This window comes from Prunus dulcis, chromosome 5 (assembly GCF_902201215.1).
Source record: "Prunus dulcis chromosome 5, ALMONDv2, whole genome shotgun sequence".
Taxonomy (NCBI): domain Eukaryota; kingdom Viridiplantae; phylum Streptophyta; class Magnoliopsida; order Rosales; family Rosaceae; genus Prunus; species Prunus dulcis.
This window is the reverse complement of record NC_047654.1, coordinates 12,350,077-12,375,155: the sequence shown is the minus strand read 5'-3', so window position 1 is coordinate 12,375,155 and position 25,079 is coordinate 12,350,077. Positions and strand designations below refer to the sequence as shown.

Below are 25,079 nucleotides of genomic sequence, written 5' to 3'. Positions count from 1 at the left end.
AGTCTCCTCTGGTATGTCAACCACTTCCCCTCCAAACCATGATGGATTTTATCTGGACATAGTAAAATGCATCAGCATGGTTTTCTTTGCCTCCAACCAATGAGGTGTAGCTCAACTTTGGGTGGCTCAAGACCTCCTTATCCTCTCCAAAAATCAACTTCCCCAATCATCAAACCCTCCTTCCCCACATCCTCAAATGGAGAGACTGGGTTGATTTTTTAATGATTTTATTTATCTAATAAATATTTTATATTGGATTTTCCAATTTACCCTTAATTTTAACAGAAAATTTAACTTTGTTGACGAAAAGACCAATAATGCAACATGAGGTGGAATTAAAGGAAGGCCATAACAATTTGTTGAAAAGTAAAATTGGCTCTTATTTTACGGACCATTGCTACAATTCAGACCATAGTCTGAAATATCGAGGAAATATCAAGGATATTTCGGTTTTTTCGAATCACGGATATTTTGGAACATATCCATGTACATATCGTATAAATATCGACATTATCGACGATAATATCGGAAAATATCGCCGTCGATAATTTCGCTCACATTTCAGCAATATTTTGTCAAAATATCGGTGTAATATCGCTAAAATATCGAAAATATCGAAAATATCGATGTGAAGGAAAAAAAAAAGTTTTTTAAAAAAAAAAGGGAAAAAGGGGAGAAAAAAGCACAAAGGGGATATGAACTCCTCCCATTTTACTCCTCCAACACCTTAAACACCATATCACTTATGTTTTTGTGATAATATGCTAAAATATTTATATTTATATGGGTGGTATGTTAACAATTACATGCAAAACTATTTTGGGGATTTATCATTTGATGACTACTCTTCACAATACACTTATTCTACACATAGAGATGATGAAGATAGTGAAAATTTGAACCTCGTAGGAACTCTATGTGGTACTAAGTCACTCATGTATCTTACCATGCAATGTATAAAGTGTAAAATATTATAGTAAATCATTATATATAAATGATTACGGTGTATTTAATCTTTTTTCATTAATTATTACATATTTTTTACACTCATAGTGTTTGCCCGCTTGCTGTATAATCAACTTAAAATTAGTTAAATCCATCATGCAATGCATTTCCTTCTAATTTTTTGTGATAAACTCATAGATAATTGACTAAATAAACATTCTCCAAAGTTTCAATGAAAATTTCCAAGTTTTTCTTACAATTTGCATGATTTTTGTTCAATTTTTATCGATATCGATAATATCCCGATATTTCCATCAAAATTTCCATATTTTTAGACTACCGATATTTCCGATATCATCGATATTTTAGACCTTGATTCAGACTAAATACAACCCATTATCTCTCTCTCTCTCCTCTGCGCTCTCCCTATCCCTCTTGGTTATGCAGGTTGCTAAGTGAGGGGTGGGGCGAGGGGGGAGAAGAAATCAATATGAGGGGGTGGGAGAAGAAATCGAGGGGAGAGGAAGCGGAGGGGGTCTGGGTGGTTGAGGCATGGGGTTCCGGGAGGGGGGTGGGGGTTGGTGGGTGAAAAAACAGAAAGGAGGGATGGGGAGGGGAGATCTGAATGTCAACAAAACCATATTCTTCATCATCATCATAACACTCAAAATTCAAACCAAAAAAAGGAGATCCGGTCTTGGCTTTTCATATACCAGATCTTGTGCTATACTTCTTTCTCTCTCTCATCATAGCTCCAACCTCCCCCGCCCCTCTTCCCTAACCAGCCAACCATTGATGCCCAACCCCGATATTTATTCAGCCCACCTAGCATGTCTATCTAGATCCCGAAACTCTAGATTCGTCGAGGAGTTCATAGCCCAACCACAATAAAAGATCCAACCACCACCGAAGCCCAAGGTCATGTGCTCGTCATCATCGCCAAGTTCTTTGGCCTCTGCAATGCCGACACAATAACTCACCAAGTTTAGATCCGAGAATGAGAGAGATAGAGAGATATTATGATAGAGGCGGCGGCTAAGTTCAACGAAGGAGGAAGGGGGGATGGGTTTTGGGGTGTGGGTGTCTTGATAAGTTTTGGAAATTTTTGCAAATGCTTGTGTTTCTTTGGTCGAGTGAAAAAGTTTGAAGATAAAACATTATTTTCTAGCTAACATTGTCAGATTGTTTGGAGAGAGAGAGAGAGAGAGAGAGGTCCTAGGATTTTTTTATAATCATATCTTTTTCTTCAATATTTTTCCAAAAATATAAAATTTTATTCATATTCTAATCAATTTAAATTTAAAAAAAAAAAAAAAAATGAAACTCATAGTGCCACATAAGCAACTAACGACAAGATCTAATGAAAACCCTAACGGCAAAATCACATTATAACAAAGTTAAAAGACCGAGGTATGTTATTGTAAAAATTGAGAAGTAAGAAATTAATGTCTTAAGAGCATAACCACAAGTACTAAACTGTCATTAACCCTACAAATAACAAATAAATGAAAAGCACAAATTGTTAAGCTTTTTGGTCGACAGACAAAATTGTCTGTGCTGGCCTCAGAGAGACTGAACACATATGGTTAGAGTTTACCTTATTGGAATTGTCTGAAAAAAATTGTTCCCTCATCTAAAAAACAAGACAATCCGGGAGACCGAAAACAAAACTTAAGCAAGTTTTTGCTGCAACATGTTCCCTTCTCTCTTACTCTAAAAAGCAGATGATATATGCCTATAACTTAACCTCATCTTTAGGCCACAGGGGATGTAACTTGGTTTATGTCACTACTATTTTATATTCATCGCTTGCCAGCAGCCTTTCTAACGGGAGGAGCAATGTCCTCATCATCTGACTGGATGTCTCCATAGCGCCACATCCCCCGCCTATCAGCCCTTGCTTCTTCCTGGAACTTTTCCAAGTTCTCGATTGCCGTCTTCCGCTCCTTGGTTTCCCGTTTCTTCTGTTTCTCTAACCTAGCAAGTCCTTCCTGAAAATTCCACAAATTTGAATAGGTGAGATTCAGAAAGAAATTCAGGAGAAAAGCTTTAAAAGATTAAGATAAGCATTATACGATTATATATTATGAGGATTCTATTAAATTGAAAATGGGACACAGCCAGTAGGAAATGTGGCAAGCCCTCAAAACTTGGAAAGAAGCACGGCTATGAAAATGTTTTAGAGTATTATTAATTACAAATAACATTACTCGTAAGTTCACAACAGATGTATTAAGTTCTTCCTTAGATTAAAAGTAAAATGGATTATAGATCACATAAAAAACCCAATATAGTCAGAAATTTGGTATGTGTATTACATATAGGATGGTAAAAGGGACTCCCTCAAATATATTCACAAATTTGGAATAGGATGGTATTATGCAATATGGATACGACTCCCTCAAATGTAACACAAGAATACCACATCAGACTCCTCAAACAATTTAAAATAAAAATTAGAAGTTCCAAAACTTCAAACTGCCATATGCTTTTATCTTTCCTTTTGCAGATGATGTGCATATGACAAATTACAACAAAATAGATATTTTCGGAATGGATCAGTTCTGCTAGGTGCATATGAGAAATTGAAGAGACACAAGCTTTAAAAGCACCGCAAATAAAGAAGAAGGTTATAACTCATACCTGAAGCATGGCAGCATTTACACTGATCTCAGCATCCACAGCAACAAGAGTCACAACAAGAACCGGTCCAGTTCCCTGGCCTTTAACTTTTCCCCCTGAAAGATCCCTTTCCTCAACCATGGCCCTAAACTCCATGGAACTATTTAATGTGTGCTCACTTAAATACTCTGCTGCTTCTTGACCAAAGTCCTCCTCCAAGCTCGGGACTTTAACATATGCAAGGCTGCATAATTGAGCAAGACCAGGTGCAGAGGAAACCGAAGGGTCAAGAGGCCGTAACTCACTGTAAGGGACAACCTCTTGATTACCATAATCAATGTAGAAGACTTCAAACTTATCTTTAGGGGATTCCACAGCTCCTCGAGGTACATTGACAATCTTTGCGTGTGAAATACAAAAGTTAGAAATTTTGAAAATATTCAAATAGACTCGGCATAAGGAACATTCAATGTACTCACACTCAGATGTAATTCGGTTAATGTAAACTATCATGCTAATTATAGACTTTGTTAGTGAAACTTATTATATCAGCAAGTGGCAAGTGGTTATAGAACGTTCACTTTCCATCAACATCAACTATGAATATAGAGAAATCTCCAGTTAAAAATAAGAATAATCTTTTTCCTTGAAGCAAAGGGCTGGAGATAAATCTTAATCAATACAAAATTTTTGTCATCTCAATTTGTTCATCGGAAATATTTTCCAGACCCATTTTCTTGTAAGAAAAAATGCTAACAATGTAAAAAATGGAACAGTTTGTTAGAAAAAATGGGAAAGGGAGGGAAGGGAAAAAAAAAGTATGCTGTAATGCACTGAAATAACTCAGAAGATTAAAAAAGTTATTACAATTGGAAAATAAAACTGATTTTTAAGGTTGTAACTCACCATTGCTCGGTTCCACGAATTATCTGCACTAAACTGAGCAAGGACAATGTCACCCTTCTTAGGATTAAAAGCACCAATCACGGGAGCTTCTTGAATACTCAAGGATGCAAGCTGTTGCTGTATAGAGGCAATTTTCTGATCACCAGCTGTCTGAACATAAAATTTACCACCACTTCCCAAAACTTCTGTTACCACAACCTGAAAACAAAGAGCATGACAGATGTTACTTAACATTTTACAGCACATAGGAGGGGCATTAATTGATGCAATCGCATTCCAAGTACCTTTAGCACTTCTTTCTGTTTGTTGTTGTCGACAGCTGAACCATTGGAAACTTCCTCTCCTTCAACATAGTTCTCCCAAATCTGCAAAGAAAAAGAAAATAAATTAGCATATTTAACAGGAAGACAGCTGTTTTATACAGGTATTCTGTGCTTCACATACTTTCAATTTCTGCCTTTTTGCAGATTGCTCAGCTTGTTCAAGAAGGTGCCCATCTGGGATTTCACCGCCAAAGGAATTTTGAAATTTTGCCAGGCCAGCTTCAACAAGGGCAATCGCCACATTGGTCTTTGACTTTGACTCCCACAAAGATCCCAAGAAAGTTCCAGTTCTATCAACAGTCTCGACTTCAATCTGGAAAAGAGAGACAATTTTATCAAAGTAAGAACAAAACCAAGGGGAAAGCTACTATATTTTAATGCTAAATGAGATTAACCTCAACATCTCTCTGCATTATTCTTCGTCTCATTAGCGCAATTGCTTCATCTGAATAGGGCTCCCCACGACCGGAACATCTGACACCAGAGAATGCAAAGGCAATGCTGCATGTTTCCTTGGGAATCAATAGTTTAAAACGATGGCCACTAAAGACATATTCCACAACGGCAGGAATTTTCCTCCTTTTTTGTAAGAATGGAAAAAAATCTCTGGCTTTCTTAGCTGATGCCTGGAAGAGACAACATGAACAAAGGAATGAGTGAAATTTATATTCCGACTCTTACAACAAGAATCCATCCCTTTAATGACTATATTTGATTTCTCACCTGCATCAGGTCTGTAATATGCATCACTGGAGGATCCTTGGCAGAATGTATTCCTTTTTTGCCAGCAATAGCACGTGATTCCGCCGAAAGAAGGGCATCATAATAGCTTGACCGCTCCTCAAAATCTCTATGTCTAATAACAGTGCCAAAGCCACGTGCAACCACCAGTTCAGCAACATTCACCCCAGCTGGCTGGCTACCAGGAGCAGATGAAGCAGGTGCTGGAGCATCATCACCCTCAGCCTTTACAAGGAAGACTGATCCAAAATCCATGACTCTGGAATCTGCAGGTCCAGTAGAAACTGCAGCTCCATCTGCCGTGATCTTCCTTGAATACTCCATTTGGACATTCACCTGCAAAACATGCCACATATAAAATTAAAATTTATTTCCAACCAAGAGAGAGATTTCTATCACACAGAAATCAATGTATCAAAATTAGTTCTCATACTTGGAGTCCAATAAGGCGTGTTCTCAGGAACTCTTTTGCTTCACGGGCATATGGAGCCGGTTTTTCTTCTCTACGAGGATTGCCCATTTTCGGGCACCTAATACTTGAAAGATTAACTCGCCTCTCTGCTAGTGGACTGCCGAATGGAACAGAATCATCAGCAACAATTACACAGTCCCCGCTAACAACCTCCACAACCTGGAAGAAAGCAAAAATCAGTTATGTGCGAATACACATGACTAAGCATAGTGTTGAGATAAATTTAGATAATCATAGATTTAAGTAAATACTACCTTGCCAGTGAAATTCTGGTCATGAATTGCCTTTGAATTTGTAACTGGGGGTACGTAGTTTGTCCAGATCCTCAACTTGCTTTTCTTAGCTTCAAGCTCTGCAGCCTTCAGCCGCCGCTTCGCATCTTCTTCCATCATGTTAGCACTCCATTCAACGTATTTTGCATAACCCTGGATAAGCATTGACAGCATTCCCCTTAGAGGTCTTACAACAGATAACTACAAGTCTGAGAGAGGATATAAAAGATCTGCAAACTAACATTAAAGCATGCAAGAAGCTACATGGAAAAGATTGAAAGCATGTGATAAGTATTCCAAATTTCAGTAATATGAACACATTAGTCATCGTCAATGTTATATGTGAAATCACTGCAAAGTTTAAGCTCTTACATTTTCAACAAGCTCCAGGGCCAGGTCTTTCGCTGAGTCCCCATCCGGGTAATATACTGACCCAATCAAATTACTGAATTTGTCAACACCTTCCAGAACGATGCGGACCTATAAATCAACCACAATATTCATAAAATTGTAATAAACTCACTGTCCAAGATAACCTAAAGTAGAAATTTCCTTACATCTCTATGCAGCACACGAGTTTCTGTAAAATGTTTAGCTTCCAGTGCAAATGGATCAGCAGCAATTTCAACAGATGATGTTGTTGAAGCCACAATTCTTTGGGCAGAAGTTAAAGGGGCTCGAGGCTCAGTGGAAACATCACCATTTGTTTTATCGGAAGTTGTTTCTGGTTCAGCAACAACTTCTGAAGCTATAGGTCTCCTTCCCACTGATGGGGCCTAATTGGAACAGAGAAAAATATGTTATATATTCATATTAGTACTTTGAATATGAAGTAGATAGAAACCAAATTTTGTGCACACTTGTCCAGATGCAGAAAGAATGCATACCTGAGTTCCTGCAACGAATACTTGAACAAACTGAAAATCGGGAAGCAAGTAGACCCGAACTGTGCTTCCATCACGAACTTGCTCAACAATACCTTCCATGGGCCTGCCCTTATTTGCAGCCAACAGACTCATGGCATCTAAATTGCTAGGATCACCAATGGCAGAGGGAGGCAGAGTCCTAATGGATGTGTCAGCAGCACCAGGAACCTGCAATTAAGGACAAATGATAATGCTTATGTAACAAATTTGAAGTTAACTTCCAACATGCTGTAACAAGTTATATGTACAATATAAGAAATAAGGAGGGAAAATGCATACCTTGCTCCAGAGACCAAGGCCCTGGGTGTTAGCTTGTTCTTGGAGACGTAGCAGCTCAGCAATATAAGGACTAGCTTCAACTTTCTGTTGGTTCTGTTTAACCTCCTTGACCTGCACATAAAAATAAAAAAAATAAGATTCAGCTTACACCCATTCAAATTAAACATTAAATACAAAAATAGCAATCAATAGATGTAGAAACAAAAAAGATAAAAACCTTTGCCCAGCCTTCAGCAACAATCAGCATTGCAACATTCTTGTCACCAAGAAAAACAGAGCCAAATTCTCGCCCTATCTGTTGTACAATGTAGTCCACTTTGAAAGCCACCTCCTGTTGGGAAAATATAATGAGATGGATGCATCATACTTATTGTTTTTAAAATGAATACTATTATAATAACAAAGCAAAAAACAAGTATTTAATATAAGCACCTTTCCAAGGCAGAGCTTCCTCAGAAACTCTCTGCTGTCCCATGCAAATGGCTCATCCTTGGTAGTTCTACGAGCCTAGCAATACAAAACAGAACAATAACAACAAACCACCAAAAGAACGTCAACAACCGGGCAAATCCACGACTAATGCAGAAAACTGAGCTGAAACAAAATCATAATACATAACAGCACACTCCTTGAATGATGAAAAAGACCAAGAATTTAAAACAATGCTACAAAAACAGGAAACTAAAAATACAATGGAACACAAAGGGATGTTATTTGTTTTACCAGTTTCGGAGCCATAAGGGATGACAAAGTGATGGTTCTTTCGGGTGGGGGGCCTGCCTTGTTGGCTGTGAGGGCCATGATGACCAACGAGTCCCCTGAAGGAACAGCCTTCACTCTCCCTCTGTACCATCCTGTGGCCGCAGCTGTTGATGATGCCATCTCAACAGCCTTCTTGTATTGATAGAGATCTACACCACTGAATCCAACAACACCAACCCAATTAAGTTTCAAACATCACATCATTATCATCAGCACTATTTACATCTTCAACCCAACATGCAAAGCCACAATCTTTACAATTACCAACAATCACATCCATATCACAACAACTTCATTCAGATCCAAAGTCCAAACCAACAACATCATGCATCAATACGACAACGACATTTTTAATATCACATGGCCAAAAAAAGAGAATTGAAAAACCAGTTTGATTATTGGATCTACCAACGAGTATTCAGTCAAAATCTTTGTAATTACGCTTAATGTAAACAACAGCAATCCGATTAATGATCCAAGAGAAAATTCTCCGAGAGAGAGATCTATGAATGTGAAGAAGAATACCAAGCTGGATCAGATCAGGCCCTTCAGATCTATCCGGATTGATGTGGTTTTCCGGATCCTCGGTTCGTCCAACGGCGTCGTCGAGCGGCGGATCAGAGCGAAAGAGAACGAAGAGAGAGAGATTTCGCAATGTGATTCATAAGCTGCATATATAGACGACGATGAGCTCTGCATCCAGCAATACGTTTATTATATACCCCGCGTTTTGGCTCGAAATTACCCAACGTACCATTACGGTCTTTAAATCCTAGTTTGAATAAGATTTCCTTTTCTGGATTTATTGGGATTATTATTAAATATTAATTAGTTATTGGTTATTTTTAGTGGTGGTAACTGTGAAATTACGATCCTGTCCAATCCCCCAACTCAGCTCTTATCTAAATTCTAATCCCAAAAATATTCTGACAGAGATTGGGACAAATTAACCGGCCCACTTTATTATGTCATATTTTTGGAACCTTGATTTCCTCTCCTCCATGGAGTTATTTAACTAATTACTCAATTAAGACGTCACCAACTCTCATGTCCCGAACAAACAAGAAAATAATCTCTCATAAGTAATCACAACGATTTTCTCTTTTTAGACAAACAAGGATAATATTATCACTAAAATAAAATATGAAATTTAATGTAATTAATCAAATATAAAGTCCTTCTATTGTAGATTTATACACTATTGCAATTTACGTTTTAACTGTTGGCTGAAGAGATTAAAAGATCAAAATCAGACAATCGATAAAACAATGCACTTGCACATCGTATAGTACATAAATTGCACTTAGATGAAACTTAAAATGCAAACTTTATATGGATCAATTGAAAATACAAACTTTTTATTGTACGATATTTTTTCTTTGACTTTTTTAGGGATGGGTCCAATGTGGAATTTTTCTCTTGATTACATTTCCTAGATTTTATAGTGATGGGTCCTATGTGCACCCCACAATATTTTAGATTTCTCATAATGTGAGAGAATTTAGAAAGTACTCTAAACATTTGCCTCTTCTATTACACTGGAAAAATGCTATATTAGTAGCAAATAAAAAATTACAAAGACTAAAGTTTTTTCATGCATGAAATGGTAAAACCCTTTTTATGTGACCGTTATAATTTTGTATTATTATGAAAAATAACGATCAATTTTTCATCACCATAAATGCTTCATCCCTAATAGAATCTCATAATGCATTAAATTCTGGAAATCGCAACGGGTTTAATGAAGAAAGTGGAAGCTGAAGATCTCTTTCACTAGATTTGGGTTTTATTTTTCTTTTAAAGAATTCTGAGTAATCATTGGCTTTGACAGTGCTGGCGTCACCACAGGCCTAACTTTTTTACCACTCTTGGGCAAAAATCTAGAGAGATAAATATGGAAGAATAATTTTTTTTTAAAAATTATCTGCCTGGTAATAGAAAAAGACAATCGCAGAGCAGTGTGCCGTGACAGAGGCAGTGGTACTTTCCTGCCACTTCCACAAACTGAGTTTCTTTCTGTAACTTCTTTGCTTTGCTTTGAGTGAAAGATAGCTAGCTACACATGCAATCTGGCTTTAAACATAAACAGCGCACAGAAATGGTAAAAACAGGTGCAATTCTATTTTCTGCTAACAGTTTTGGGTTTTTTCTCTTCATGTGTTTGATTAGATTTAGAGGTACAATCTAAATAAAGGAAGGTTTTGTTTTCATAAGACTTTGATCATGGGCCTAGATTAGTAAACATTTCCATATATATAAGAGACAATTTTCAGCCTTTTTTACAAACCCCTTTCCCATATTCTTTTATTTTATTTTATAAAAAGGCAATAGAATTTTGTTAGATTAATAAATAAATAAAAAGGAGTACAAAAGACAAAGTCTGTGTCCCTTTCCCTTTTCCTATTTTAGACTATTTAAACAAAGAAATAAAATAAATATTTAGCTTGATTTTGGTTTATATGGATGGAGCACCAAGATATTGTTTCATCATTTATAGAAATACACATTAACCCATACTTATGGGCTCATTTTTTTCACACACATCATATGAGCTGTAAAGCAGGCATGAAATTAAACTTGGGCTTTAAAATGCAGCAGCCCGGGAGGGTAGGAAAATGTGGATGGATTTGGAATTGAGTCATTTGGTCCAAGATCATCAATAGGAGGCCGTTGCTTATGGCGATCACAGATCAGTCATAGACTAGTATGCCATTGCCACTGCTAGAGCCTGCACATTTAAAAGAAATGATGTATCGGAATCCGAAGGAAACAGAACACTCACAATGTGATCACGATGGGGAGCATAAATGCTGGTGGTGGTCGTGGTTTTTCGACGGCAGTCACTGCAAGGTCAAGGTGGATTAGATATTTTGGAAAATCCTGCTGGAACAACAATTACTGGCATCCCTACAAGGTTTCCCATACAAACTCTCTCCCAATCAGCTGCATTGCCGATGAAGGCATCAACGATAAAACTGTCCCGTCCTTTTTGAATTAGCTTTCCCTTTGATGCCTTCATTGGCAATGCAGTGATTGATCATCTCAGATCTATAAACAAGACAATAAACTGATAGTTAAATATTTAATGGATTAGTCACATTAAATCTTTGATGATCAATGACCTGAGGATCACTTGGAGTCCAACCATCAACATTTAATAGTGTAACTAACAGTTGGAAATTTGAGCAAACGTACAAGGAACGGGTAGGGTCTGGACCCTGCTAACCTAACTGGTAACTAGGTATCTGGGGTTATGGTCATCTTGTGCAAAAATGTGCCTACCTGTAAAAAGTTCTAAGCAACAAAGATTCCGAAATGCTTTCCTCAAAAGTACAGCTTTTTCAGTTTATGTTTGTAAAAAGGAAATCCGATGAAGTTAAGTTTCTATAAAGGTGCATTTATAAGCCACATATAATCATGAGGAGCACTTGAAGATTTCTAAGCTAAGCAGAGATTACTAGAAACAAAATTGCAGGACAACAGATTACGGATGAAGGGAATGGAAATGCTAAGCTGCTCGCAACTACAGAAAAGTATACCAGCTGAGGTGCAGGCAGCAGGTCCTGATGACGAACCCGTTGTGAATTCCTCAATATTCCGCGGGTTCCTTGTCCTTCCGCCAAACCAGATGTCATCATATGCTAGTGATCCAGTTACAAGCTTTGCCGTTTAACGAAAACACGTATAGCTGGAATTCATTTTCAAAAGGTTTAGCACCTCTCCTCTTGTACACCCAGGTTTCACTGCCAAGAGCTTGGTCTTTGAAACTTTTAGAACCCCACGTTGTTTTGTAGTGGGGAACGGACATTATATCCTTCAATCCATAAGGAATCCCATTGAGAGGACCTAAAGCACAAGTAAATATGTAATTCTGCTTAACATCACAGCATTAATTCATTAACAAAGCAGATTACTGGAGGGTAACTGGTTCACCCCAACAACGTTGCATAAGGTGCTATACTATTTATTAATAGAAAAGTTGATACAGATCCAAATTTCCATTGAGAACTTGGGTTTAATCTTCGGATTTGGTGACTTTGATACTAGTTCATTGACTCTTGTGCCGCATAGGATTACATTCATTTTTTTATATTTTATGATGTAATCTTTTTAATTTTAATTTTTTTAAATCATTTTTTTTTCCAATGTCACCCCTTATGCTTTGGATCGGATAATAGTAATTTATGTGATAATAATTAGCTATTTATAACCTTTGTCTAATAGTAATTTATGTGATAATAATTAGCCATTTATAACGTTTGTCATTAAATAGAAAAGGAAAAAAATCGCAAACATATCCCAAAAATCACGTTGTTACAAACTATTATACATTGTCGACCAAAGCATTTGATTGTGGAACTTTTAGTACCTCTATATGCACATGGAAACATACATCACACGCAAGAGCAGATCAAAGAGTGGTAGTGATGGATGATGACATTCATTTGCTAAATTTATAATGTAAGACACAAAGGTTGAGAGAGAGAACTTGATCTACTTGCAGCTAAAAGGATCAATAATGATCCAAAACGACATTTCCCTCTAAAACAACTACCTACGCATTGTACGGTTTCCAATTGAAGCATGCAAGGAAAAACCAGATCAGTTTGCAAACAGAAATCCCTGACTACTTCGACATGCAAGGACAAACCAGATCATTTGAAGCATGCAAGGAAAAACCTGATCAATTTGCAAACAAAATGTTTAGTACATGAGATATAGGTAACAATTTTTATTTTTGTTCACCCTATGGTAGAGATATATTTCATACCCTTGTGGATATATATATATATATATATATATATATATATATATAGTAGAAATTCTATGGTGTAGGTATATTGTTCTATTGCCTATTGCATAGGTATATATGTGTTTTTTCATATTTTCGACAGTGTATAATAGTATTTTATGTACATTTTTTTATAGGTAACATACAATTTTTATTTGTATATTTTTGTATCTAACTTATAGGTAGTCTTCTAATTTATGTTCCTAACTTATAGGTAACATTATTTATCACTTAGTTTTTTTCGTTGCTAATAATAACACTATTTACCTGTACGTCAGGTACATAATTTCATGTGAGTGCTTGCTTGTCTGATCGATTTGTATAATATGTGAGTCTTTACTTTTCATTGATTAAATTGTATTTTATCCATATATTATAGGTAAATATTATCAAGGAAAGAGTTGAAAATTTAAATTAAGAAATTCAATTACAAGAAAATAATGCATTAAATTTAGATTTTAAATGTGTTTTCCTTATTTACCTCAAAGGGTAAAATCGACATAACAAAAAAAGTAATAAATGTCAAAGGACCTACATCTAAAACAAAAAACGCGTGGACTAAACCTAATGACAACTAATTGTTTTGAACCTAGATCTAAGAAGCCCATTAAAAATAACAGAAAACGCGGTAAAGCCGCGCGGCTATACTATTTTTTTTAAAAGGAAAAAATCGAGTATTATGAGGAAAAAAAAAACCGAGTAGCCGCATATCGCCTAGGAACCCACGTGTCAAAAAAAGCATAGCCGAGCGGCTATACTAATTTTAAAGCAATATTAATAAAACCTGGTATAGCTGCTATTTTAAAAATAAAATAAAAAATTTAAAAACCCAGTATAGCCGCCCGGCTATATACTATTTTAAGAAACCTTAACACTATGGGGTATAGCCGCGCGGCTATACTATTTTAAATATACGGTTTAAGTATATTATATTTAAATTGAAAAAAAGGACCCCGCCTAGCTCTTAAGTCAAAATAGTATAGCTGCACGGCGATACTATTTTTTTAAAAAATTAAATAACCGAGTATAGCCTTGCGGCTATACTATTTTTTAAAAGAAGGGACCCCCTTAGCGAGGTGTCAAAACTGAGTATAGCCGTGTGGCCCAGCTATACTATTTTTGAAAAGAGGACCCGCCTAGCTCTTAGGTGCCCACATGTCAAAATACATATAGATGCGCGGCTCTACTATTTTAGAAAAAAAGTAAAACACTGCGTATAGCTGATCGGCTATACTATTTTTTTTTATAAAAAAAACCAAGTATAGCCTCCCGACTGGACTAAAAAAATTTATATTTATTTTAGATTTGTGTTCCATAAAAAAAGGATCCATTATCTTATTTTTCTATTATTATTATTTTTTTTTTATGAAAAAGTTTGCATTTACCATATTATCCTCATTTAATTAATAATTTCAATTCTTAATGTTTGCATTAACTAAGGGCATTTTCTGGTATTTTGAATGTTTTACCAATCTCTGCCTTTTGCTTTATATATATACTAGCCTCTCCGCATGCGCTTTCGCGCGTGCGAGAGGCTTTTTTTTTTATTCTTTATTTTTTAATAAATTTATTTTAGAATTAAAAAAGATAATGAGTAGTTGTGTTCCATAAAAATAGGATCCATTATCTGATTTTTCTTTTAATTTTAATTTTTTTAAATATAAAAAAGTGTGAATTTACCATATTATCCTCATTTAATTAATAATTTCAATTCTTAATGTTTGCATTAACCAAGGGCAATTTCTGGCATTTTGAATGTTTCATCATTCTCTGCCTTTTGCTTTATATATATAGATATATATATATATATATATAAAACCGCGTGTAGCAGCACATCTATACTATTTTTTTTTATTTTTTTTTTAAAAGAGGACTTGTCTAGTGATTAGGCGCCCACTTGTCAATACTATTTATAAAAACCGGTTATAGCTGTCTGCTATACTTTTTTTATAATAAAAAAAAATCGTATTATAGCCCCACAGCTATACGGTTTAAATGTATTATATTTAAAAGGTATAAGCACCCTCCTATAAACATGAGAAATATGTATGTACATGCACAATATATGTATTGTATGTTTGCTTTTTAAAAAATGTGAATTTTACAGAGTTTTTGTGACGTGTACAGAACACGGATGTTTTATTGAAAAATACATAGACATGTATAATATAGAGTATTAAACTATATACAGGTATTTCCATAGAAAACCCTTGAACAGCAACCCCATATTTAAGAAGATTGTTTTTTTCCCTTTGTCTAGAAACAACTTCATTAGTTTTACTAAATATCGTCTCCTCATAAAAAATGACATGGGTAAAAACAAAATAATTACAAAGAGAGGCCAAAAATGGAAGTTAATGCAAGCACATAGAGAGGGAGAGGGAGAGAGTGTTACCATATTTGTGAGAGAGAGAGAGAGAGAGAGAGAGAGAGATGGTTGTGGACTTACTGGAATTGGACTGTTAAAGCATACAATTAACTGAATTAAAGAACCTGCACCATTGTAACCTGTTTATACCGTATATTAACAACCAATGACCACCTGACACGTGGACGGAAGCGACAGCTTGACATCGCAGGCCCTTCGGTATGTCCCCTACCGAATCCTACACTTCCTGACGCTTTTGACCTAGGACACGCGTCATGCTCTAAACCAGCTCCCACAGTCCCACATCGGAAATATGAACATAATGCACGCCTCCCCAGGCCTATATAAGGAGACCCCTATTCCCAAAAGAGGGGGACAGAAGAACCAACGGTACGCTACCGCTTGATCTGTAGTCTAATCTTTACTAAATCCGTACTTACTTAAGCATCGGAGAGCCTTCGGCCGGTACCGCACCGGTACCCCAAGGTCTTACCGAACGTTCCTTTTTTGCAGGAACTTGATCTTCTGAAGACTAACTCCCTTCCGAAGACACAATATCACTAAGTTGGGCGAACCACGTGTCAAACCACTTTTTCGCATCAACAGTTTGGCGCCGTCTGTGGGAAACGAAAAACAATTAACCCACTATCCCCTAAACACATGGGGACCACTTCAATACCCACTTTTCTATCGGAGGACGGGGCACCGTTCGGAAGGCAAGCTGGGGCTAGCCCAGCGCTACCCCCATGCACTCCCTACGGAAACGCCCCATCAACCCAAACAACCGCCGAGGCCGAGCTAGTAGCCCAAATCGCATCTCTGCGAAAGGACATGGCTAGGCTTCAGGAGCACAACCACCACCTTTCGTCCAAAGTGGACGAAACCCAACGGCAGCTGCACCAGCAGCAACCGCAGAACGTCCAGACGACTCACTCTTCCGAAAGCTTGGGAACCCCTCATAGGAGGAGGCACCGAAGGGCAGCAAGGGCAACGCCCGCACCCTCCAAACAACTGGTGGTGCCGACACCTAGGGACCAACCGCACATACCGAAGAAGGTCTACTCTGATTGCCGACACAGGCTTAACGATCGGGAGGCAGAGAGACAGAAATCCCCGATCAGGATTAGCGCTCGACTACGGGAATCCCGGATGAACGCCGGGGGAAGTAAGTCACCCATTCGGAAGGTCCAAGGATTGAACTCCACGGAGTCTGCATCCGAATATATCCCTTCCGATGCGCAAACGTCCACCTACCGTTCGGTATCAACTCAATACTTGGGGGATAACTCCGTGAGCCCGCGAAGGCGCTTGGAAGACTATGATGCCGAAGGAATCCCAAGCCGAGACCCTGTTGTCCGACTCCTTTTTCAGAAGGTCCAGAAAATGGAAAACGACAAGGCTCGCCCCCAGGAACCTGAGTGGGGAAAGCTTCGGCCCGGGCCGTTCACGGGACGCATCCGTCGCTCTCGGCAGGATCGGGAAGTACAACCACTGCGCATACCGTTCTATACTGGGACCGAGGACCCCTTAACCCACCTTCATTCGTTTCAATCCGCCATCGGATGCAAGGGTCTGAGCGACGAGGGGCAGTGTCTGTTATTCCCGTCTTCACTTACCGAGGCAGCCCTGAATTGGTTCTACCGTTTGGAACCGGAAACGGTAGATTCTTTTGACGAGCTGAAGCAGATTTTCCTCAATCACTTCATGATCCAAACGGACCGTCTTTACTCTGCCGATGATCTGTACACAATTCGGCAGAGGGAGGACGAGCCATTGAGGGAGTACGCGGCGCGTTTCAGTCACGAGTACTCAAGGTGTCCGGAAACAGATGATAGGGCAGCCTACGGCGCCTTCAAGAGTGGCCTTCGGTCCTCGCATTTCCGATACCTAGTACACAGCAGCAACTGGCGCACGTATGATGAGCTGATGAAGCAGGCGGCGGTGCACGCCAAGGCCGAGTACTTCAACTCAAAACCAAGCGCTTCGGCACGCCGAGAGGATGCCAAGCCAAGCGCTTACCCTGCGAAGGCGCCATCCTACGATAGGACCGACTCATATTCGGCGGGCCATAAGCGGAAAGATAACCGTGACGATCGGAGAGATCAGCCAAAGAAAGGGAAAGGTCGGTATGGTCACAACGACAACCGAGGACCCCTGCCCAACCGTGACCACGGCAACGAGGTCTTCACCCTGCTGAATACCACGTATGAAACCGTTCTGATGAACGAACAGGAGGCCATACCGAAGCCGAATGTTAGAAGACCCAATCGGCAAGACAACCGGGAGACCGGTAAATTCTGCCGATACCATCAGCACAACAGCCACAACACGGAAGATTGTATAAGTTTGAGAAAGATTGTGGAGCGGCTGATCCGAGAAGGGAAACTGGACCAGTATATCGCCCGGCGGCCAACGACGCCGGTGCCGAACCCTCCTCGGCAGATAAACATGATCAGCACTATCAGCGGAGGACCTACCGTTGCGGGGACGAGCCACCGTTCGATGAAACAGTATGTGCGTGCCGCACAGTTCCCTCAGGTGCTCGGAATAGAGATGAATCGGTTCCAGAAACACCAAAAGTTCGTTGGGAGCCGATCACATTTTGCCAAGAGGAAGAAGAGGGAATCCTCTATCCCCACGACGACCCAATGATCATCCGAGCTGAAATTGCCGATTACGATGTAGGGCGAGTGCTGATCGATACCGGGAGCTCCGTGAGCGTAATCTTTGCTGAAGCTTTCAGAGAGATGGGAATCAATGACAACCAAGTCGACCGGCAGTTGACACCTCTGTTAAGCTTCTCTGGAGACCTGGTCCAACCGATCGGTAGTGTCAGACTGCCAATTACATTTGGCACGGCGCCGAGAAAAACAACGACGTACGATCAGTTCCTCATCGTCGACTGCCCGACGGCATACAACGTTATCGTTGGCCGAACGGCACTGACGAGGATCAAGGCGCATCTTTCGCCCCACATGCTGTTGATGAAGTTCCCTACCCCGAACGGCACGGGGGCAATCCGGGGAAATCAATTCAGCGCGCGGACTTGCTACGCTACGGCGCTCAAGGCAACCTCGTTCATACTCCCCAACGAGACCATGACGGTGCAGGGTTTACCGAACGGTACTGGACCGGTTGACGACCCTAGAGATGAATCTCCCACCCCTCACACACAACCTGCCGAAGAATTGGAAACCATAACCTTGAGCGATGAACAGCCCGACCGACAGGTTAGAATCGGCACTAGACTCACTGCGAACCTCCGAACGCAATTCATAGACTTCTTGCGGCATCATTCGGAAGTTTTCGCATGGTCTTACGAGGACATGCCCGGCATCGCCCCGGACGTGATTAGCCATAAACTCACCATCTCCTCCGCCTATAAGCCCGTAAGGCAGAAGCGCCGATCATACGATGCCGAACGGTATGAGGCGATGCGCACGGAAGTCGAGAAACTTCAAACCATCGGTTTCATCCGGGAAGCAACGTATCCGGTATGGCTTGCCAACTCCGTCATGGTAAGAAAGTCCACGGGCGGGTGGCGGATGTGCCAAGACTATACCGACCTCAACAAGGCCTGCCCGAAGGACAGCTTTCCGTTACCACGGATAGACCAGCTCGTGGACGCCACTGCCGGCCACGAACTGCTGAGCTTTATGGATGCCTACTCCGGCTATAACCAGATATTCATGCACCCTCCCGACAGCGAACATACCGCATTCATAACGGACAAAGGGTTGTACTGTTATAATGTCATGCCGTTCGGTCTGAAGAACGCAGGGGCAACTTATCAAAGGCTCGTCAACAAAATCTTCGCCGGTTACATCGGCAACATCATGGAGGTTTATGTTGACGACATGTTGGTAAAAAGCAGAACTGCCGAAGATCACCTGCAGAACTTATCGATCATGTTCGGCATACTCAAAGAGTACAGGATGAGGCTGAACCCGAAGAAATGCGCCTTCGGTGTATCTTCCGGGAAATTCCTCGGATTCATGATCAGTCAGAGGGGGATTGAGGCGAATCCCGAGAAAATAAAGGCAATCATCGATATGGAGAGGCCGAAGACGACGAAGGACATTCAGAGCCTTACCGGACGCGTGGCCGCCCTGACCCGTTTCATATCGAAGGCTACCGATAAATGTGTACCGTTCTTCAAAGCCTTGAAAGGGGGCAAACGGGATATCACATGGACTGCCGAATGTGATAACGCATTTCAAGCCCTGAAGAACTACATGAGCAAAGCCCCCCTTTTGTCAAAACCGCTGCCTGGGGAAATTCTCTACCTCTACCTCTCGGTATCCGGAACTGCCGTCAGCTCGGTACTAATTCGGAAACCAGAGAAGGCAGAATTACCAATCTTCTATGTCAGCAAGGCACTCCAGAGTGCGGAACTTCGGTATCCACCATTAGAGCAGCTGGCTCTGGCCCTTGTTGTCTCGGCACGAAGACTTCGGCCATACTTCCAGGCACACGGGATCAAAGTCCTGACCAACCAACCCCTCCGGCAAGTTCTCCAGAAACCAGAAATTTCGGGCCGATTGATCAAATGGGCGATCGAACTCGGGGAATTCGACATACAGTTCGTTCCGAGGCCCGCGGAGAAGGGCCAGGCTGTTGCCGATTTTATCTCCGAGCTTACCCCAGCGACAGTACAACCGACATCTGAGGCAATTACCGAGACCATCTTGCCGGATCAACCAGGCGCCGAACGCCTCGACACATCAACTCCCGTCTGGGGTTTGCACGTCGATGGCTCGGCAAACCAGCAAGGATGCGGAGCGGGCTTGGTGCTGACAACACCGGACGGACAGAAGATCGAATACGCCCTCCGATTCGACTTCCGGACCTCCAACAATGAAGCGGAATACGAAGCCCTCTTGGCCGGCCTTCGGTTAGCCAAGAGCATGAATGCAAAGCAAATCCGAATTCACAGCGACTCCCAGCTCATTGTGAACCAGGTAACGGCAGACTTCGCCGCCAAGGATGCCTCCATGTACGCCTACCTTTCAACCGCCCATCAGCTACTCCGAAGTTTCCAAGCATACGAGATTAAACAGATCCCCAGAGGCGAAAACAGCCATGCCGATGCTTTGGCAAGACTCGCTTCGGCGATAAACGACAAAGTCGGAAGAAAGGTACCAGTGGAGATCCTTGCCCAACCGAGCACGGTAACCTCCGAAGCGTGTGCCGTACGGTATGAGGATACATGGATGTCTCCCATCTACTTATACCTGACGAACGGCACCCTTCCTGAGGATAAAGCCCAGGCCCGAAAGCTGAGATACCGATCAGCAAGATACACAGTTATCAACGATGTACTCTACAAGCGCGGCTACACTACCCCGTATCTCAAATGCCTCACGGCAGAGCAGGGGGAGTACATCCTTCGGGAGATTCATAGCGGTGTGTGTGGCGACCACTCTGGATCCCGATCACTCGCTTACAAAGCCTTTCGGCAGGGATACTTTTGGCCTACCATGCACCAGGACGCCAATTCACTAGTGAAGAGGTGTGATAAATGCCAGCGCTTCGGTAATGTCCCACATATCCCTGCCGAACCTCTCACACCAATTGTAAGTCCTTGGCCTTTTGCACAATGGGGACTGGACCTGATTGGCCCAATGCCGCAAGGCAAGGGGCAGGTAAAATATGCAGTGGTTGCCGTTGACTACTTCACCAAATGGGTAGAAGCCGAACCTCTTGCAACCATAACGGCAGCAAAGATTGAAGATTTCGTCTGGACTCACATATGTTGCCGATTCGGTATCCCATATGCTATCATTACCGATAACGGCAGGCAATTCGATTCGGAACTCTTCAGGCAATTTTGCACCCGTTTGAAAATCAACTTGTTTTTTGCATCACCGGCCCATCCCCAGTCGAACGGTCAGGTCGAAGCAATAAACAAAATAGTGAAGAAACTGCTGAAACGGCAGTTGGACAAGGCAAAGGGAGCCTGGCCGGAAAAGCTTCCCGAAGCACTGTGGGCCATTCGAACGTCTTACCGAACGTCCACTGGAGAAACCCCTTTTTCTATGGCCTTTGGATCGGAAGCAGTGGTACCCGTGGAAATCGGCGAACCTTCCTACCGAACGGAATCCTTCGCACCGAAGGAGAACGAGGAGGCCATGTCTCTAAGCCTTGATCTACTCGAGGAGCACCGAGCACAGGCCAACCTTCGGAATGAAGCCTACAAACAGCGTGTGTCTCGGTATTACGACTCTAGGGTCAGACCCCGCTCTTTCCGAATCGGGGACTGGGTCATGCGCAAGGTATCGCTTGCGACGAAGGATACCACGGAAGGAACCCTCGGACCTTCCTGGGAAGGACCATATGAAGTCATCGGTATCCTTCGCTCGGGAACTTATCGACTAAGAGGCACCAACGGCAAGGCCCTCGGCCATCCTTGGAACGTAGAACATCTCAAGTACTACTACAAGTGACCTAGCCTACGGCAGGTGGAACTGTAATTACTCGATGTATTTATTTTATTGGAATTAATAGAAAGCCCTCGGCACTATTACTTAAGCCTTCCTTTGATCACCATTTTTGCCCACGGCAACTAAATGTTAACATCCCACGGCGTTCTATACTAGCCTACGGCAACGAATGACTGTTCAAATCTTACCCTACAGATCCCTTCGGGACTTGTCAAAATTCAATAACGTCCTTATTAGCCTACGGCAATAAGTAATTATCTACCGGCAATTAGCCCACGGCAATTAGCAATTATAACGCACTCACACTTGGGTTAAAATTTGAGAATTGGACAATTAAACTTTGAATCATAACACAAACTTAAATTAAAAGATGCCCTCGGCATCAATGTGTTCGAAATAAAAATTAAAAATAAAAATACAAAGATGAATATAAAGAGAAACGCCCTCAGTCGGCGGGTTCGTCCCCGGCAGCGGCCTCAGCAGACCCAGGCCCTTCGGCAGCATCCTCCCCCTCGTAATCCTCGACCATATCTTCGGTCATTCCTTTGGGAAGGGGAGGGGGATCGGCAGCGAAGTTGAGGTTCAGCTTCTGACCAGGGTTGTACCTCTTGAATCGGTACAACATGTCCGCCATCTCAGAGCCCACCTCCTTATCCAGAAGGACAGCGAACTCCTCTGATGATCGGTACCCCTGGATAGCGGACCGAACGGCAGCCTCGATCTCCGCCGCCTTGGTACGCTCACTCTCCTCCAGAGCGTCCTGGACCGCATCCGAAGCAGCCTCAGCGTCCCGCGCCGCCGTTCGCGCTGCCTCCAAGGCCTGCCGTGTCTCCTCAGCCTTGGCCTCTACAGCAAAAGCCCGCCGCTCGGCAGCCTCTTTGTCCTTCAGCAGATCGGCCGCCTTGGTCCTGCCGTCTTCGTAGGCCTTTTTAGCCCGTTCGGCAGCATTAATGGCCCGCTTAACGCAGAGCCACATCTCCATGGACGCCTGCACAACTAGCAAATTCAGAGAGAAGCCCCACTTCAAAAAATGGAATGACAATAGAAGAAAAGATATCTTACCGACGCCTGAAGACGGAAGGCCCGCCCGGCCTGTTCCCGAAGAAGCTTCTTCGGCAATTCGTCAACCTCTGGCAGCTCCATCTGAGAGCCGAAGATCATATGATTGACGAATTGCACCGTCTTCGAGGGGCAGGCGATGGTGACGGCCTCGGTAGGACCGTCCTCGTCCTCCGCCGCGAAGACAGCCCTCGTGGTTTCCGAAGGACGGCTCCTCTTGGAGGCTGGCGAAGCTTCCAGGTCTACCGTGATCGGCCGCTTCCCGGCTGCTTTTGAGGCAGTAGCTTCGGCATCTGGTTGCCTCGGTGCAATGGCACCGGCAGTTGGCCATGCCACTGGTTCAGCACCCAGCTGCCGAAGACGCTCGGCAAGAGTTACGTCCTCGGGATCTGTGGACGGCCGAACGGAAGGCGCCTCGGGCTGTTTCCTTTGTTTCTTGCCCTGCAGACCCATCATGAGCCGCCTCTTGGACGACTCACTCATTTTCTTGGCTTCGGCAGCCTTCCTTGCGTCAGTCACTGATCAAAAATACTCGGTCAGTCGGCATGCAAAATAAATCGATCAAGAAAAAAGAGAAATGCACAGGTACTTACTCTCGGCAGGGCTGACGAGGCCGGCTCTGATGAGATTGCTGGTAAAAAGGAATCGCGGGTAAACTCGCTCGGCAGCAGGGACCCTCAGCCTGACTCTGTCGAGCTGCCGAATTTCGCTTTCCTTGGGGCTCGGTTGCTTTAGTTTACCTGCCGAAAGAAGAATGAGTTGCAAAACATAGAATAACAAATACAATAGGTCTACCGACTGGTAACATAATTACCTACCGGCAATCTGGAACGCCGTAGGCACCGGAAACAGCGGGGACACTCCCGACGGCGATTCCCAATCACCAGAGAGTACCACCCGCCGATTCCTCCACGACTTTTGGGAAGTCGGCACGGCGCTGATGAAGTGCCCCCGCTCGGAAGCCTTCAGGCAGTTCGCCTGAACCCAACCGCCGTGATCGGCACTCTTGGACTTCGTGACGCTATATAGGTACGAGAATTGCTCGTAGGAGGGCTCCCCCTCCCCGGCAATCCCGAACGCAGCTATCACCCCCATTAAGGCCACCCAAAAGTTGGGATTATACTGGCCTGGGGCATACCCGATCTCGGCTAGGATCTTCTGAACGGCAGCCTGACACCCTGCGCCAACATATCGGTGAAGAAGACGACTCCACCATCTCCAGGGTCGCTGAGGGATTCGGTAGGGCTCGGAATCCTCATTTTTACCGAATCCGGGATGAGGTACTCCGCCCTAATCTTCTCGAGCTCCCGTTCGGTAAGTTTGTTGGGCTCCAAATAGTCGACCCCGAACAGGGTCTTCTTCGGTACGCCCACCGGTATCCTTGACCGCTCTCGATGGACGATCGTAACCCTCGGCCGGGACGGACCGGCGACGACATCGTCGCGACCAGAGGTAGAGGCCTCCAGCTGAGGATCGGAGGTACCGAATCGGGTACCATCTTTGTAGACCGCGACCAAGGGAAGCGGTTGCCCCGTCATCAGACCCTTGCCGATGCCGTGGGTAGGAACGGAGACAATCTCCTCACCGATAACTTCCACATCGGTGTCCTCTCTACTCTCGGCCCCGAGGCTCGCAGCCCCGCTGGATGTGTCCCAGCCCGATGATAACTCCTCATCGAAAGCATTGGGCTCACTGCCGAAGGAAGACTCGCTATCGGACATCTACAAAACAAGAAAAAGGAAAAGGATGGCTAAGGCTCTGAAATGAACTACCCTACCGATGTCTACGCCACTACCTATATTCACTAGACTACCGAAAGAGGGCCCCTATAGACGATCGGCTAAGCCTACACTACGAAAGCACGCGGGTATATAAAGAAAAAATTATTATGGTACCGAACGGTAACTTACCTTTGCTATTGTTGAGACGTTGATTGCCGTTAATGCTCTTCGGTAATCGCCTTAATTGCCGATAACACCTTCGAAAATCGCCTTGGTTGCCGTTCACAATCTTCTGAAATCGCCTACGCAGAGCTCTCGCGTCACTCTCAAATGCAAAGTGAACTCTTATGTCCGGAGCGTTCTCTATTTATAGGGAGAGGGCTGCAACGGTACGCCTCGGGAAACCAAACGGCTCATAATTACAGCCGTCAGACGTCGCTTCGCTGGC

General features: G+C 42.6%; 1 protein-coding gene across 1 annotated transcript; it reads right to left on the bottom strand.

The window, feature by feature from the left end:
* Positions 1-2,342: 2,342 nt before the first annotated feature.
* LOC117627266 (ribonuclease TUDOR 1-like) lies at positions 2,343-8,909 on the bottom strand. The gene is made up of 17 exons (XM_034359254.1): positions 8,774-8,909; positions 8,210-8,405; positions 7,919-7,993; positions 7,704-7,817; positions 7,487-7,597; positions 7,169-7,375; positions 6,839-7,057; positions 6,654-6,761; positions 6,264-6,434; positions 5,971-6,168; positions 5,520-5,873; positions 5,192-5,422; positions 4,918-5,109; positions 4,758-4,838; positions 4,474-4,671; positions 3,589-3,966; positions 2,343-2,936 (listed from the first exon to the last, which is right to left on the bottom strand). The coding sequence occupies exons 2-17, from the start codon at positions 8,366-8,368 to the stop codon at positions 2,748-2,750; spliced, it is 2,985 nt and encodes a 994-aa protein (XP_034215145.1). The 5' UTR covers positions 8,369-8,405; positions 8,774-8,909; the 3' UTR covers positions 2,343-2,747.
* Between the last annotated feature and the right edge of the window lie 16,170 nt (positions 8,910-25,079).

Bases quoted from the DNA above. Each gene is read 5' to 3' on its own strand.
- LOC117627266 (XM_034359254.1), bottom strand. From the start codon at position 8,368: ATGGCATCATCAACAGCTGCGGCCACAGGATGGTACAGAGGGAGAGTG. The intron at 7,058-7,168 runs GTATGCATTCTT...TGTTCCAATTAG, and splicing joins TATTCGTTGCAGGAACTCAG to GCCCCATCAGTGGGAAGGAG. The intron at 4,839-4,917 runs GTATGTGAAGCA...TTTTCTTTGCAG, and splicing joins CAAAAAGGCAGAAATTGAAA to ATTTGGGAGAACTATGTTGA.